Below are 17,824 nucleotides of genomic sequence, written 5' to 3' on the forward strand. Positions count from 1 at the left end.
CTTCACTGGCGAGTCGCGGTTTTGTCTCACCAGGGGTGATGGTCAGATTCACGTTTATCGTCGAAGGAATGAGTGTTACACCGAGGCCTGAACTCTGGAGTGGGATCGATTTGGAGGTGGAGGGTCCGTCATGGTCTGAGGCGGTGTGTCACAGCATCATCGAACTGAGATTTTTGTCATTGCAGGCAATCTCAATGTTGTGCGTTACAGGGAAGACATCCTCCTCCCTCATTTGGTACCCTTCCTGCAGGCTCATCCTGACAATGCCACCAGCCATACTGCTAATTCTGTGCGTGATTTCCTGCAAGACAGGAATGTCAGTGTTCTGCCATGGCCAGCAAAGAGCCCTTGATCTCAATCCCATTGAGCACGTCTGGGACCTGTTGGATCGGAGGGTGAGGGCTAGGGCCATTCCCCCCAGAAATGTTCGAAAACTTGCAGGTGCCTTGGTGAAAGAGTGGGGTAACATCTCACAGCAAGAACTGGCAAATCTGGTGTAGTCCATAAGGAGGAGATACACTGCAGCTGGTGGCCACACCAGATAGATACTGACTGTTACTTTTGATTTTGACCCCCCCCCACCTTTGTTCAGGGATACATTATTCAATGTCTGAGGAACTTGTTCAGTTTATGTCTCAGTTGTTGAATCTTGTTATGTTCATACAAATATTTACACATGTTAAGTTTCCTGAAAATAAACGCAGTTGACAGTGAGAGGACGTTTGTTGTTTTGCTGAGTTTACATGTATCACAATCATTGCAAGTAAAACCTTCTTTATCCTCTTTATCCCTCCTTCAGTCCTGTCAGCTATTCATCAATGTGCTGGTCGAGTCTCCCTCCATCGACTACCACACATCCCTTGCCCAGAATGCATTGCAGGTGTGCCTGACGCACTCCGAGCTCCAGAACGAGATGTACTGTCAGCTGATCAAGCAGACCAACCGACGCACGCCACACAACTACTCCCTCACTCAGGTATGTTAGAGACTGGTACCCCTTTCCACTACTCAGCATGGCTGGCCTGGTTACACATCCACTGTGTGTCGAAAAGCACCATCTGGTAAGAAAATTAGAGTTAGCACAGTTTGGTTCTGGTGAGCAGATCTTCCTGTCACTTGTTAAATGTCACGCTTGGTTGCTTTAGTGTTGTATGAGTTGTTGTGAATAGTGTGTTCTCCTCTCCTCAGTGCTGGCAGCTGTTGTCTGTGTGTGTGGCTCTCTTTCTGCCTCAGCAACACTTCCTGTGGTACCTCAGACAGTATCTGCAGCGTCATGCAGACCCCAGGTACACACAGCGATGCACGAACACACACACACACACAAACCAATCGATTAATGATAACCCACCGTCAAAGATAATCCAACTACAGAATAGTAGGATCATTGTTGATGACCCTGTGTGTGTGTGTGTGTGTGTGTCTGTAGGAGTGAGGTGGGGAAGTATGCAGTGTACTGTCAGAGGTCTGTGGAGCGTACCCTACAGAACGGGGAGCGAGAGGCCAAACCGTCCCGTATGGAGATCCTGTCCATCCTACTCAGGAATCCCTACCACCACTCACTACCCTTCAGCATCCCTGTCCACTTTATGAACAACGCCTACCAGGTAACCCACTAAACACAGACACGCAACCAACTAGCACGCGAACAATCAAACACCTACCAAGTCGGGAAGATGGAGAGGCACACACAAAAAGTCGGCAAAGTGCAGACCAATGGTCAATAAACTATGAATAAGCACACTTTCTGTTACACCCAAATCATTTAAGAAGTCACACTCTCCTCTCCCGTCCTCTAGGTGGTAGGCTTCGATGGCTCCACCACGGTAGACGAGTTCCTGAGCACCCTGGCCCAGAGGGTGGGCATGAGGAAACCACACCTGTCTGGCTTCGCCCTCTTCACTGACGACCCCTCGGGGAAAGACCTGGAGCACTGCCTACAGCCCAGCGTCAAGGTCAGTGTGGACTAACATACTCTTATGATTATATACCTGCAGATGCATTGTGGCAGTTGTTCCAGTACCACGCAATCAAACCTTTTAGTCCCCGCAACTAAGTATAAGGCAGTAAACAGACGGGTAGACTGGAATCAGAACAGGGAACAGGGAATAATGTACAAGAGAGCAGGGTCGGCCCGTAGAGATAGAGGACTCATCTTTTTATCTGTGCCATTATAGCATCTGTGACAGTATGGGCAGCGCCATTGAGGATATCTCCATTGTAAAGTAGTCAATTGTCTTCTTCTTCGTTGGCTGATTGCGCCCAACTCGTAGGAATCCCCACCCACGTGACTACTTTAAAATGGTGGAAGCACTCAATGGCAATGTCCATGTTGTAACAGGTTTTATCCGTAATGAGTGTTCTATCTATGTCAATGGGTCTGCCCGGTCAGTTTGCATGGTCAGGAAAACTCCTGGCTCCAAAGTAGAAGACAATTAACTAATTGATCTTTTATCTCTCACCTCTGCCAACAGATCTGTGATGTCATCTCCAAGTGGGAACAGGCCCTGAAAGAACTGCATCCTGGGAAATATGAGGGGACACGCATCGTCCGTCTGACATACAAGAGCAGGTAGACTTTAACTTGTTTTAGTTCCTTGATGTGTTCATTGTTGAGCTGAAGACACCCAAAATGGATGACGAGGTGCAGACCAGCGGACTTTTGATTGGATTTTTACGAACAACGTATGACTCAGTGACATACACATCACACGTTAACCATTGTGATATCTGTGGTGTAGGTTGTGTTTCCGGGCCCAGGCTAAAGGGGAAACGGACCGTGAGCGCCTCCTGCTAGCATACCAGGTGAATGACGAGGTCCACCAGGGACACTTCCCCATCAACAAGGAGTTGGCTCTGGAAGTGGCTGCTCTCATGGCTCAGGTTAGTACTGCTTTGGTAAGGAGAGGGGCATTATGGGAACTGCCAAAGTTTTTTTTTTTTTGTAGTCAATTCAATTGACTACAATTTTGTTTTTATTACAAATCACACCCTCTCCCTCCCCAGGTTGAACATGGTGACCTGGACCGTCCGGCCCCCTTCTCCCCCAGCAGTAGCTCCCCTCCTCAGCCTAAAGCCCAACAGATCTCCCCTAGCTGCAACTCCCCTCATCCCAAAACCCAACAGATCCTCGTACAGGCCCTGGAGCGCTTCTACCCCAAACGCTACAAACAGGACTGCACCATGGACCAATTCAGGTAATACGCCCATACGCACGACCAGCTCAGGTGATGCATTACCCTCACACACAGATAAAGTAAGACACAGGCTTCTACCCCAACCGCTTTTAACAGGACTGCAGCATTGGACAACTCGGGCAATACTGGCCACGTGCACGCATTATACTCAGATAAAGATACCTATACAGACACAGACAGACTAATTATTCCTTCAACTCCCCTCAGAGACCTATCAGAGCGCCTGGCCACTAAGTGGTCGGTCCTACGTGGCTGCAGTGCCTCAGAGTGTGTCAGAATCTACTTGACCGTCGCTAGGAAGTGGCCGTTGTTCGGTGCCAAGCTCTTCAGTGCTAAGGTAAGTGGGGATGCAAGTAGACTGAACAACCTCTACCGCGTTCCTGAATGTGTATTCTACTGCAAGTGTCCAACATAGTGTGTCTGTACTGTATGTTTCCAGCTTTTGCTGAATCTGTGTCTCCAGTGACTTGGAAGGTCTCTCTATAATCAAATACATGTTTCTGTCCTCTTTCCTCTTTTTGGAAGGCCAAGTGTTTCAGTATTTACCCAGCCAATAGCCCATTCCTATTGAAACCGTTAGTAGCACCGATATATATGTAGCGGTACCGGTGTATCAAGTCTGACACCGACAGGCTCCTGAACAGCTTCTATCCCCAAGCCATAAATCTGCTCAATAGCTAACAGAACGGCTGCACGGACCATCAAATTTGATTAGTCACATACGCGCGAATACAGCAGGTGTAGACCTTACAATGAAATGCTTACTTACGAGCCCCTAACCAACAATGCAGTTTTAAAAAATACGGATAAGAATAAAAAATAAAAGTAACAAGTAATTAAAGAGCAGCAGTAAAATAACAATAGCGAGACTATATACAGGGGGGTACCGATACAGAGTAAATGTGCGGGGGCACCGGTTAGTTGAGGTAGTATGTACATGTAGGTAGAGTATTTAAAGTGACTATGCATAGATGATCACAACAGTGAGTAGCAGTGGTGTAAAAGAGGGGGGGAGGGGGGGGGGGCAAAGCAAATAGTCTGGGTGGCCATTTGATTAGATGTTCAGGAGTCTTATGGCTTGGGGGTAGAAGCTGGTTAGAAGCCTCTTGAACCTAGACTTGGCGCTCCGGTGCCGCTTGCCGTGCAGTAGCAGAGAGAACAGTCTATGATTAGGGAGGCTGGAGTCTTTGACAACTTTTAGTGCCTTCCTCTGACACCGCCTGGTATAGAGGTCCTGGATGGCAGGAAGCTTGGCACCAGTGATGTACTGGGCCGTACGCACTACCCTCTGTCTGAGTTGACCCTTGTACTTTATTCTCTATGCATACTCACAGGACTCACACACACTGACACTCCAACACACACATAACATGCACACACATTTATACTGACTCTACACACATGCACACACACTCACATACAATTATAATTTACGCTGCTGCTACTCTGTTTATCATATATCCTGATGCCTAGTCACCTTACCCCAAAACATACAGTATCTACCTCTATCACTCCAGTATCCCTTCACATTGTAAATATGGTACTGGAACTGACCTTGTATATACACTATATATACAAAGGTATTTGGACACCCCTTCAAGTTAGTAGATTCGGCTATTTCAGCCATACCCGTTGCTGATAGGTGTATAAAATCGAGCACACCGCCATGCGATCTCCATAGACAAACATTGGCAGTAGAAGAGCTCAGTGACTTTCAACATGGCACTTTCATAGGATGCCACCTTTCCAACAAGTCAGTTAGTAAAATTTCTGCCCTGCTAGAGCTGCCCCAGTCAACTGTGAGTGCTGTTATTGTGAAGTGGAAACATCTAGGGACCGTCTAGAAGTGGAAACGTCTAACTGCTCAGCTGCAAAGTGGTTGGCCACATGAGCTCACAGAACAGGGCCGCAGAGTGCTGAAGCTCGTAGCACGTTAAAATCGTCTGTCCTCCGTTGCAACACTCACTACCAGGTTCCAAACTGCCTCTGGGAGGAACGTCAGCACAACAACTGTTCGTCGGGAGCTTCATGAAATGGGTTTCCATGGCCGAGCAGCCGCACACAAACCTAAGATCACCATGCGCAATGCCAAGCATTGGCTGGAGTGGTGTAAAGCTCGCCGCCATTGAACTCTGGAGTGGTGGAAACTAATCACACTTCACCATCTGGGTTTGGCGGATGCCAGGAGAACACTACCTGCCCCAATGCATAGTCAACTGTAAAGTTTGGTGGAAGATGAATAATGGTCCGGGGCTGTTTTTCATGGTTCGGGCTAGGCCCCTTAGTTCCAGTGAAGGGAAACCTTAACGCTACAGCATACAATGACATTCTAGACGATTCTGTGTTTCCAATTCCCTTGGGGTGAATTGGACCGCCGTCCGTGAGCCAGGCCTAATGGCCCAACATCAGTGCCCGACCTCACTAATGCTCCTGTGGCTGAATGGAAGCAAGACCCCGCAGCAATGTTCCAACATCTAGTGGAAAAGCCTTCCCAGAAGAGTGGAGGCTGTTATAGCAGCAAAGGGGAGACCAACTTCATTTTAATAGCCATGATTTTGGAATGAGATGTTCAATGAGCAGGTGTCCACATACCTTTGGTCATGTAGTGTAGCTTCTTGCTTTCTCGTGTTCTTCTTATTTTTATTTCTTGTGTGTTTTTGTTCTACCTTATGTTATCTTTAGTGCTACATTGAAATTGATTGCTGCGTTGTTTGGTTTTAGATTGCCAGAAAGGCATTTCACTGTACTTGTGCACGTGACATAAAAAACTTTACGCTTGACCTACTGTCTCTGTATACCACCTGCGTCTCTCCTCCGTCTCTGTCTGCAGCCTATACCTCCCTCGTCTGTGGAGCAGCCCCAGGTTTGGCTAGCCGTCAATGAGGATGGACTGTGTGTGCTTGACTATACCATGGTAAGTGTCTGTTCATCTACATGTTTATATGTCTGCTTCATTAGCTCATTTACCATGGAATAAGGGATTATTAACAGTATGCATGCGAGTCAAAATCCAACCATGTGGCATTACTGGTACTAAAAGTGGCCACAAGGGGGGGCGTGTTTCGTTGATTCAATACCTACAGTCGGTGGTCAGAGGACCACCGTCAGAAGAAAGCTCTTGAACAGATAATGACATCATATTTCAACCATTAATTACCTTCATTACACTTTTTTTTTTTAAGACAACAACCTTTCAGAATCCAACCAAAGTTGTATGGTTTGGTATTCTCTAATTCCTTTTTTAATCGGGCACAATCTTAGCTTAGATTCGGAGCACTTAAGGTTTGGGGTTTCTCTTCTCTCTTTACCAGTCTGCCTGTTGCCAGACCACAGGGGCAGAAGCTTGTTGATCTACTGGTCTGGAATGATTTTCTACTGCAGCGTTTGAAACACCAGATCCCCACAGGGAAACAGAAACTGCTGGCTTACAGTTTTACCAGACATGGGTTCAATTCAAATACTATTTGAAAGCATTTGAAATACTTAAGCTGGGCTTGATTAACCTTGCCTGGGTTTATAAAACCAATAAAAATGACCCAAAAGTGCAAATCCCACCCATCTGGTTCTCCAGGCAGTCTAGAGAAAAGGGCCAAAGTATTTGAAAGATTTCAAATAGTATATGAAACCAGATCTGGGTCTACCCAGAGATCAAAATGCTGACTGAGATATAAACAATGTTAAAACACTATAATTATCTTAGTCGTATTCCTCTGTCATTTCTGGTATGGCGTCCTTTCATGCTCCAATACATTTACTAGTTCTTAGGGAGAAAATAAGGAAAAAACACAATAAAGCATTAGAAATGATGTCTGGCTGCTTCAATGGTTCATGCTCAATTTGCCTCTTGAGAAAACAATAACAAGAAGCCAATTCCCATAGAAAGGATCCTCTGGCTTGTACCAGGAAGAGAGATGAGACAGATTACTTAAAGGAAAATTCCAGTCAAAAACTATCTTTTGGTACTTGTTTCATTAGTCCACTGTTGATACAGTCCCAAAATGTTTTGCATGTCAGCAATCAACTTTCAAAATACAGAAAGTGTCACAGTATGATGTGTTTTGCATCGTCATTTTGGGACCGTATCAACAGTGGACTAATTAAACAAATACCAAAATATTGTTTTTGAGTGGTATTTTCCTTTAACGGCTTCTTACACTACTGAACCGAACAAACCAAACGTGAAAAGATCAGAGCCATCAAAGTCAAAAGGGTACAATTTGTTTTCCTATTCACATACATACAGTACCAGTCAAAAGTTTGGACACACCTACTTCAAGGGCTTTTCTTTTCTTTTGACTATTTTCTACATTGTAGAATAATAGTGAAGACAACAAATGCCAAGAGTGTGCAAAGCTGTCATCAAGGCAAAGGGTGGCTACTTAGAAGAATCTAAAATATATTTTGATTTGTTTAACACTTTAATAGTTACTACATGATTCCATATGTGTTATTTCATAGTTTTGATGTCTTCACTATTATTCTACAATGTAGGAAATAGTACAAATTAAGAAAAACCCTGGAATGAGTAGGTATGTCCAAACTTTTGACTGGTACTGTATTTAAACAACTGAAATAAATCATCCATTCCTTTACAGCACCTTCTGGTCATGTACTCCTACCAATCAGTGATCACCTTTGGCGGTTGCCGTGACGACCTGATGGTGGTAGTGAGCCAGACCAAAGAGCAGGGTGGAGGGAAGAAGAGTGTGGAGAAACTGGTCTTCGCTATGGCTAAACCCAAGGTAAGGCTACCTAGTCGTCTCTATGGCTAAACCCAAGGTAAGGTTACCTAGTCGTCTCTATGGCTAAACCCAAGGTAAGGTTACCTAGTCGTCTCTATTGCTAAACCCAAGGTAAAGTTACCTAGTCGTCTCTATGGCTAAACCCAAGGTAAAGCTACCTAGTCGGCTCTATTGCTAAACCCAAGGTAAAGTTACCTAGTCGTCTCTATGGCTAAACCCAAGGTAAAGTTACCTAGTCGTCTCTATGGCTAAACCCAAGGTAAAGTTACCTAGTCGTCTCTATGGCTAAACCCAAGGTAAAGTTACCTAGTCGTCTCTATGGCTAAACCCAAGGTAAAGTTACCTAGTCGTCTCTATTGCTAAACCCAAGGTAAGGTTACCTAGTCTCCAGTATGTCTTAACTCAAGGCAAGGCCATAAAAACATTATATATTCTATTTCATTCTATAATAAACAAAAATATAAACGCAACATGCATCAATTTCAAATATTTTACTGAGTAACAGTTAAGATAATCAGCCAATTGAAGTTAATGCATTAGGCCCTAATCTATGGATTTTACATGACTGTTAATACAGATATGCATCTGTTGGTCACAGATACCTTTAGAAAAAGTAGGTGTGACCACCATTTGCCTCATGCAGCATTGATCAGGCTGTTGATTGTGGCCTGTGGAATGTCCCACTCTTCTTCAATGGCTGTGCGAAGTTGCTGGATATTGGCGGGAACTAGAACACGCTGTCGATCCAGAGCATCCCAATCGTGCTCAATGGGTGACATTTCTGGCGAGTATGCAGGCTATGGAAAAACTGGGTAGTGGTTTGTATTCATGGATGCCAAGGGAAGCCAGGCTTCCCCCCAAAATGTACCAAATAATTAATCTTTCGTCTCCCCGTGGTTCATAATTTCCCTTAAATTCTGAATGTCTGAATGTATCTCACCGGAGAAAGCATCCGACTGAGCAAAACAGCGCCCCTCTGTTTCTGTATGTGTAGGCCATCTATCTGATGCGGTCTGGTCATAATGAGTATGACATTGTTGCCACCCGTAGCATTGAATGCAAGGGAAGCCAGCGAGCATTTGGGATCCCTTGACAAATAAAGTATAAAATAATACCCAATCAGTGTTGAGCTAAACTGAGTGAGCTCAACTGTGAATGGTCCTGGCCCACCAAAAATAAGTGTCAAGGCAAGCCAGTTTGGATTTGACGTAACTCCTATCACATTGCATCGAGAGCATACGTCGTTGACAGAAACAACTTGAACTGTTGCAGCTCGTTGTGTTGTTGTCCTCCAGTGGCTAGCTAGCCAGCCAGCTAAAATTGTCCCTTTCCTAAATTAGCCATAGATGGAGATAGGGATTTGGATTTACTAATTCTCCATACTGGCCAATGATTATAATGGTAATTCTGATTCAATCATAAATTCATACATTGTGCCCCTGGCCTGAGAGGATGGAAGTTCAATATGTAGCTAGATGTAGAAGGCAAACGCTAACGTTGCCCATGAAAGGAAGTTAGGCTATCGACCAAACATTTTTGCCAGGTAGCCTTCGATAAAAATAAAAAATAAAAGCGTGTACTGTGTGACAGAGTGATAGAGACCGTTTCGTCAACATGAAAGCCTTGGCGTTTCTCTACAAGTAGGGTCGGTCGATATGTTATTTTCTACTTACACGAATGCACACAGAAATCAGAAACATGGACAGCCACGTCATATTTAGCTTACGTTGATTGGACTAAATTGTTTTTGGTATCTTTTAGTTGTCACTGTATTCGACTAAGCAGAGATGATTTGATGATGTTGAAATGGTGCTGGAATAGTGGAGGCAGCTCCTGTTTTCTTTGCGACTTGCTAAATCAATAACGTTAGTTGTTTAGTGGTCTGAAATGTCGGAAACATTAACATGCTTGACCATGCTGTATGTCATGTAACTGTGTGTTACATTGTTGTGGTTGAATTTATTCTGCCACTGTGTCTGTCTTCTTATTGTGTCGGCCTATTAGACTATACACTACTGTTCAAAAGTTTGGGGTCACTTAGAAATGTATACATGAAATGAGTTGCAAAATGAATAGGAAATATAGTCAAGACGTTGACAAGGTTATAAATAATGATTTTTAATTGAAATAATAATTGTATCCTTCAAACTTTGCTTTCGTCAAAGAATTCTCCATTTGCAGCAATTACAACCTTGCAGACCTTTGGCATTCTAGTTGTCAATTTGTTGAGGTAATCTGAAGAGATTTCACCCCATGCTTCCTGAAGCACCTCCCACAACAGCTCAATAGGGTTGAGATCGGGTGACTGCTGGCCACTCCATTATAGACAGAATACCAGCTGACTGCTTCTTCCCTACATAGTTCTTGCATAGTTTGGAGCTGTGCTTTGGGTCATTGTCCTGTTGTAGAAGGAAATTGACTCCAATTAAGCGCCGTCCACAGGGTATGGCATGATGTTGCAAAATGGAGTGATAGCCTTCCTTCTTCAAGATCCCTTTTACCCTGTACAAATCTCCAACTTTACCACCACCAAAGCACCCCCAGACCATCACACTGCCTCCACCATGCTTGACAGATGGCGTCAACCACACATCTTTTCATTTTTTCTGCCCGTCTCACAAATGTTCTTCTTTGTGATACGAACACCTCAAACTTAGATTTGTCTTTCCATAACACTTTTTTCCAATCTTCCTCTGTCCAGTGTCCGTGTTCTTTTGCCCATCTTAATCTTTTATTTTTATTGGCCAGTCTGAGATATGGCTTTTTCTTTGCAACTCTGCCTAGAAGGCCAGCATCCTGGAGTCACCTCTTCACTGTTGCGGGTATTTCATTAAGCTGCCAGTTGAGGACTTGTGAGGCGTCTGTTTCTCAAACTAGACACTCTAATGTACTTGTCCTCTTGCTCAGTTGTGCACCGGGGCCTCCCACTCCTCTTTCTATTCTGGTTAGAGCCAGTTTATGCTGTTCTGTGAAGGGAGTAGTACCCAACATTGTACAAGATCTTCAGTTTCTTAGCAATTTCTCGCACGGAATAACCTTCATTTCTCAGAACAAGAATAGACTGACGAGTTTCAGAAGAAAATCTTTGTTTCTGGACATTTTGAGCCTGTAATCGAATCCAAAAATGCTGATGCTCCAGATACTCAACTAGTCTAAAAAAAAAAAGGCCAGTTTTATTGCTTTTTTTAATCAGGACACAGTTTTCAGTTGTGCTAACATAATTGCAGAAGGGTTTTCTAATGATCACTTATCCTTTTAAAAAGATCAACTTAGATTAGCTAACACAACGTGCCATTGGAACACAGGAGTGATGGTTGCTGATAATGGGCCTCTGTATGCCTATGTAGACATTCCATTAAAAATCAGGCGTTTCCAGCTACAATAGTAATTTACAACATTAACAATGTCTACACTATTTCTGATCAATTTGATGTTATTTTAATGGACCAAAAATGTGCTTTTCTTTCAAAAACAAGGACATTTATAAGTGTCCCAAACTTTTGAACGGTAGTGTATATCACGGTCGCAAGGCATATGAATGAACAGGTTATAGAGCAAGCAATGCAATTATCACAACACATAGGTTATAATATGGATTTTCCTCTGGGTTGGCTTCCCCAGTGATTTTACACACGCACCGCTACAGGAACTGGGACATTTTCAGTTTCCAGGAATTGTGTACAGATCCTTGCGACATGGTGCTGTGCATTATCACGCTGAAACATGAAGTGATGGCGACGTATGAATGGCACGACACCGGGCCTCAGGATCTCGTCACGCTATCGCTGTGCATTCAAATTGCCATAGAATAAATTGCAATTGTGTTCATTGTCCGTAGCTTATGCCTGCCCATACCATAACCACCCCGCCACCATGCGGCACATTTTAGATTGGCCTTTTGTCCCCAGCACAAGGTGCACCTGTGTAATGATCATGCTGTTTAATCAGCTTCTTGATATGCCACACCTGTCAGGTGGATGGATTTTCTTGGCAAAGGACAAATGCACAATTTGTGCACAACATTTGAGAGAAGTAAGCTTTTTGTGCATATGGAACATTTCTGGGATACTTTATTTCAGCTGATGAAACATGGGACCAACACTTTACATGTTGCATTTATATTAATGTTCAGTGTATTTCTATAGGTAAGACTTACCGTAGGTTTGGCTTTACCTCTGGCCAAGTGCAAGTGGTCAGTGAAAACAATTAGTGGATAATTATCATCATGGACCACAACAGCTCTGCCAACTTTCAGTCAGTCATTAGGATCTTGCTGTGCAGAAAGCCAGTGTGAAAAGTAGGAGGTGAGCTCCTGCTGTGTTGCGCGGTCCACAAGCAGCAACCAGGGTCATGGGTTCAATTACCACAGGGATCACATCACTGTACCTTAAATAGCTTTGGATAAAATCTCATATTACGTGATATAATCGCAAGGTTACCCTCCACTGCCTTGGGCAGATGTAGAAAGCAGGTTGATCCTCGATTTTATTTGATCTGTTCTGGCTCAGAGGAGCCAAAGGGAGCGATTCATAGAAACGCAAATAAATGACCAGTGCACTGAAATTGACTTTAAAAGGTGATTTTGGCTTGAGCCACCAGTCGTTAATCTGTGTTGGGTTGATGCCTGGCCTAAGCATACAGTAGAGTCAATTTGCTAATAAGGCCCTGCTGTATTCATGACAGGTTGCTCAATATCAAGTCATTTCTATGGTTTTCTCATTGGCTTTAAACTGAACTTCTAAATGTGAGCAAATGGGCATCCAGCTCCTTTGGATCAAATGAAATTCAATCATTTCAAATGGTTAAACAATTTCCCCCTCCTTACTCTGTCTTCTCCTCTCCTCTCCCCTCCCGTCTTCTCCTTCTGTCCTCTGCTCTCTCCTCCTCTCTCTCCCCTGCACGGTCTCCTCCTCCTGTCCTCCCTCCCTCTTCTCTCCTCCCAGATCCTGGAGTTGACTCTGTTAATGGCCAACTATATTAACTACTGGACCCCCGTCCTCCCTGGGGCCCAGCACCAGTCCCCAGGACCCTGCTCCCCTCTGGGGCCCCGTGGGGATGGTGCTGAGGCCGGGAAGATGTGGGACGTGGATAGCAGACACTTTCCCTCCATGACCTACGCAACCAAAGGACCCACTCTACTGTGAATACAGAAACCACAATCAACCCCCTGTTCCAGTGCATCTTTGGAAAAACAGGGTCATGTTCCTTAGCTAATAAATGGAAGAAAACTGACTGAAACAAGGAGGATCTATACCTGGACTTGTCAAATAAGAAATGCTCATTTTTGTTTTCCATTTCAAATGGTTTTGTGACAGTGTACCCTACTGAACATGATCCAGGACTGAGAAACTGCAGGGTATTGTGGGAGTTGTGGTACAGAAGATATTTTGCTCCATATACATTACGTTACACCTGAAAATGGCCATTGTTTTATTTTGCCCTCATTCCCTCTGGCCGGGAGTGGATTCTGTTGCATATACATATGACATTTCTGTTTAACCACGATGAATGGGAGATCGTCATTTGTGGAAGGGACAATAGATCAAAGGGTTAACAGTTAGTCGGAAGAAGTGGGAGAGGATATCGTTTGTGGTTCATATGAAGATGTCGCTCTTCGAATGTTTGTGTTTTAGTCTTTAAATTGTTGTATTTATTCCTGTAAAAAGAGTGTTCACCTCTGCTAAATTTACAAAAAATATGCACACGTTTGGGGACTATTTGAAAAACAATTAAGCCTTGAAAAAGGAGATTTACAGTGTGGGATCAGCATAAAGGACCAACACACACACACACACACAACTTGTTGACCTTGGCAGTCTGGCCATTATCTATACCATGAGAAATAACCTTAATAGCTGGCAGCTTCTCCCTCATTTAAACCTTAACTCTCCCACACCGCCACCCTTGTCTGTTCCAGACAGTGTATGCCAAATGGCACCCTATTCCCTTTATAGTGCACTATATAGGGAAAAGGGCTCCCTTTGCAATGCATCCACTGTCTTTTTTTAAGGGAAAAAGGCTGTTTAAAAAAAGAGGAAAATACTGTTGATTTCTTTTGGCTCTTTGGTACCTAATGTGAATTGGACTAACGTTATTTAACATTAAACCAGTACAAAATAATTATAATATACGAGAAATCAAATTGTACTTGATTTTTTTTCATCAAACAATTATACAAAATGTCTTGACTTTTCTAGAAAACACCAGGCCAGGGCCTGAGGAGGAACCATCAAAGCTCTATAGCGTATAAAAACAAGTGATGATTGTACCATTCTGACCAAGCAATGTTTTTATAACCATTTTGACCACATAATGGTTATCAGTCTTTTTTTAAGATTATAGTGAAGAATAGAGATGGAATATAATGTATGATGTGTCTGTCAGATGTATGAACTCATTGGGTGGCATGTTCCTACTGAAGAAGCAGCAGCTATTCTTCCTGGGGTCCACACAAAACATAGAACATGACATAATACGGAACACTAATGGACAGGAACAGCAACAGCAACACAAATGTAAACGAATAACGCTACGACTATACAATACAATGGAAGGTAATGAGAACGCAGCCAGGTAGGACGGATTACATGGAGAGGTCCAGCCACATACGACTGGTACGATTACAGATATTCAAATGTTATTAGTGACTTGAATTGTTTTGGATCAAACCACTTGTTTTTTGTACTTATTTATTTCATTTTCAGCATTTTGTGTCTTTTTTCTGTATGCTGTAAATTATGTTTGGCAGAACTGTTGGGTTTTCAACTGAAACATTCAAAACTGACAATGACTTTGTCTAAAGTAGCTGAATAATTTAACTTGACAGTTTTACACTGTATGAATGCAGTATGATTTGTGAATTTGGGATGTTAGGTCATTGAAACAGATTATATACGATGTGCTTAACTGTTATGAGATTCTGTGTCTTAAATCAAATAAACCGTACAATCTACACAACTGTTTTGTGTGATACATTTTCAATTCCACTTTCAAGGGACATTGCGCCCCGTAATTCTTTCTCAATGTGGAAACAATCATACATGTATAGCCTGATTGGAAAATATGTTGACGTTGAAAGTGCTTATATACAGTATGATGGAATTTGGCATGGCTTTGACCTAGGAAACATTTTGAAAGACTCCAAACATACTGGCGAATACAATACGCTTGTTCTTATCTTGTTTTTTTACACCCAAACTATCCCCATACATTGGCAAATGTGCCAGTGTGATGTACAGAAGGCTATGCATTGTGCGTATGTTGACCTAGCTGGGGTTTGGTAGCTAGGATGGTAGTTGCTCTGATTTGCTTCATCCAAACGGGTCAAAGTGGTAATGATGTTTTCCTGCCAACAGCATTGCTATAAATCTTTCTCTTTTAATTGAATGATTTCTGAAAACCTCATGTTTTTGTAGTTACTCTAATAGGATTTTTGTTGTTGTTGTATTGACTGGACACTGCCAACTTAGGAAAAAGACAATTGTTTGTCATTGTTTTTGCTCTCTGTTGAAGAGGCTGGAAGCATAGCTTGTTGTCGGTTTGGCCATTCCGTAACGTTGCGTATGTGTTTGTCTCTATTTTAGCCTTATGATTTTAAATAGCATTTTTTGCTTTAGGCCCTATGGGGGAAATTCAGACCCAAGTTACGCATGTGTAAATGGAACTTTCCCCTTTTTTATGCACCTGTCTATGTGTTTCTGACCTTGAACCTATGCATGGGGGTAAAATGTTCCTGTTTCCTTAAATGTGTAGGCTATAGGCTATATTAAATATTATTAGCCGCTATCAGTAGCGGCCTTATGCAATAAGCATTTATATATAACTTTTAATGTAGTTTTTGTTCCCTTCCCTGCATTTGTATCATTCCATTACATTGTTTGATTCAGCCAACCTATATTTCTTTCCTCTGTAAAACGCTGTCCCGTCCTTGTGGTTTTGGCTGAGGCTCAAGTAATAGTGGATACTAGGCCAAATACAAAATTATAGTAAAAAAACTCATGTGGACATGTAGGCTTAATAAATCATTATAGAGCTCATTATGGAGCTCATTCTGGCGCTCAAACCTGAACTTTGAACTTGGCATTTGCCGTCACACAGTTCCATGATCAGTGCAGGCAATTAGGGTATATTTATTATATCATACCATTGCATACTATTCTCCATAGTATAAATATAGTGGAGGCTACATTACTTCCAATGTTACCATTGATGAACTGAACGTGGCAACTTTCAGAATGAATCAAACCAACTTTTTGGGGTTCGTGCGTAAAAGCTTTATTTTTTCCATGAAGTAGGATCCGTGATTTTTCCCTAAATATAAATAATGTGTCAAATCTGAGGGTTTTTTGTTTCAGAACCCATCTGTCCATGGGTTCTGAAACAGAGACCAATATACATATGTTTTCATGGCCATCTTTCTGTGTTCTGAGCGCATTCTCCATAGTCTACATTATAGTCTTGTGCCAATCAAATTCTAATTAAAGGTACACCATATTTAAAGAGATTACTTTGAAGAAATGAACAGAAAAACGAATTGATCAAAAACTCCCTGGTTAAATTGGTAGGCTACCCAGTGGGTGTGTTTTCTGGGGTTAAATTAAATGTATTCAGAGAAGGTTTTCCCATCTCCACAGAGGAACTCTGTAGCTCTGTCAGAGTGATCATTGGATTCTTGGTCACCTCCCTGACCAAGGCCCTTCTCCCTCGATTGCTCAGTTTGGCTGGGCAGCCAGCTCTAGGAAAAGTCTTAGTGGTTCCAAACTTCTTCCATTTAAGAATGATTCAATGTTCAATGTTGCAGAAATATTTTGGTACTCTTCCCCAGATCTGTGCCTCAACACAATCCGGTCTCAGAGCTCTACGGACAATTTCTTTGACCTCATGGCTTGGTTTATGCTCTGACATGCAACTGTTAACTGTGGGACCTTATATAGACAGGTGTGTGCCTTTCCAAATCATGTCCAATCATTGAATTTATCACAGGTGGACTCTAATCAAGTTTAGAAACATCTTAAGGATGATCAATGGAAACAGGATGCAGCTCAAGTCTCATAGCAAAGGGTCTGAATACTTAAGGTAATAAGGTATTTCTGTTTTATTTTTTAATAAATTCGCAATAATTTCTAAAAAAAACGTTTTCACTTAGTCATTATGAGGTATTGTGTGTAGATTTATAAGGGAAAACAATAATTTAATCAATTTTAGAATAAGGCTGTAGTGTGGAAAAAGTCAAGGGGTCTGAGTACTTTCCGAATGCACTGCACATGTGTATTTAATACACAGCCCAAAACAAATACTTTTATTTGAATATTTAAATGGTTATAAAAACAAAATGTAATATTTTTTTATTTTTTTATTTCACCTTTATTTAACCAGGTAGGCTAGTTGAGAACAAGTTCTCATTTACAACTGCGACCTGGCCAAGATAAAGCAAAGCAGTGTGACACAAACAACAACACAGAGTTACACATGGGATAAACAAACGTACAGTCAATAACACAATAGAAAGTCTGTATACAGTGTGTGCAAATGAAGTAAGGAGGTAAGGCAATAAATAGGCCATAGTGGCGAAGTAATTACAATTTAGAAATTGACACTGGAGTGAAAGATGTGCAGATGAGGATGTGCAAGTAGAAATACTGGTGTGCAAAAGAGCAGAAAAAAACAAATACGTGGATGATGTAGGTAGTTGTTGGATGGGATATTTACAGATGGGCTATGTACAGCTGCAGCGATCGGTAAGCTGCTCTGACAGCCGATGCTTGAAGTTAGTGAGGGAGATATAAGTCTCTAACTTCAGTGATTTTTGCAATTCGTTCCAGTCATTGGCAGCAGACAACTGGAAGGAAAGGCAGCCAAAGGAGGTCTTGGCTTTTGGGATGACCAGTG

At 42.5% G+C, this 17,824-nt stretch overlaps 1 protein-coding gene across 1 annotated transcript in view; it reads left to right on the forward strand.

The window, feature by feature from the left end:
• plekhh1 (pleckstrin homology domain containing, family H (with MyTH4 domain) member 1) overlaps positions 1-14,876 on the forward strand; it is a 64,872-nt gene extending 49,996 nt beyond the window's left edge. Inside the window, exons 21-31 of the mRNA XM_055864035.1 lie at positions 800-976; positions 1,189-1,286; positions 1,427-1,604; positions 1,797-1,952; positions 2,472-2,569; positions 2,739-2,880; positions 3,004-3,194; positions 3,402-3,531; positions 6,025-6,108; positions 7,790-7,936; positions 12,880-14,876. Coding sequence (XP_055720010.1) covers positions 800-976; positions 1,189-1,286; positions 1,427-1,604; positions 1,797-1,952; positions 2,472-2,569; positions 2,739-2,880; positions 3,004-3,194; positions 3,402-3,531; positions 6,025-6,108; positions 7,790-7,936; positions 12,880-13,080 — 1,602 coding nt within the window. The 3' untranslated portion in view covers positions 13,081-14,876. The remainder of the gene's footprint in view (positions 1-799; positions 977-1,188; positions 1,287-1,426; positions 1,605-1,796; positions 1,953-2,471; positions 2,570-2,738; positions 2,881-3,003; positions 3,195-3,401; positions 3,532-6,024; positions 6,109-7,789; positions 7,937-12,879) is intronic.
• Positions 14,877-17,824: the final 2,948 nt, after the last annotated feature.

This window comes from Salvelinus fontinalis, chromosome 15 (genome assembly GCF_029448725.1).
Source record: "Salvelinus fontinalis isolate EN_2023a chromosome 15, ASM2944872v1, whole genome shotgun sequence".
Classification (NCBI taxonomy): domain Eukaryota; kingdom Metazoa; phylum Chordata; class Actinopteri; order Salmoniformes; family Salmonidae; genus Salvelinus; species Salvelinus fontinalis.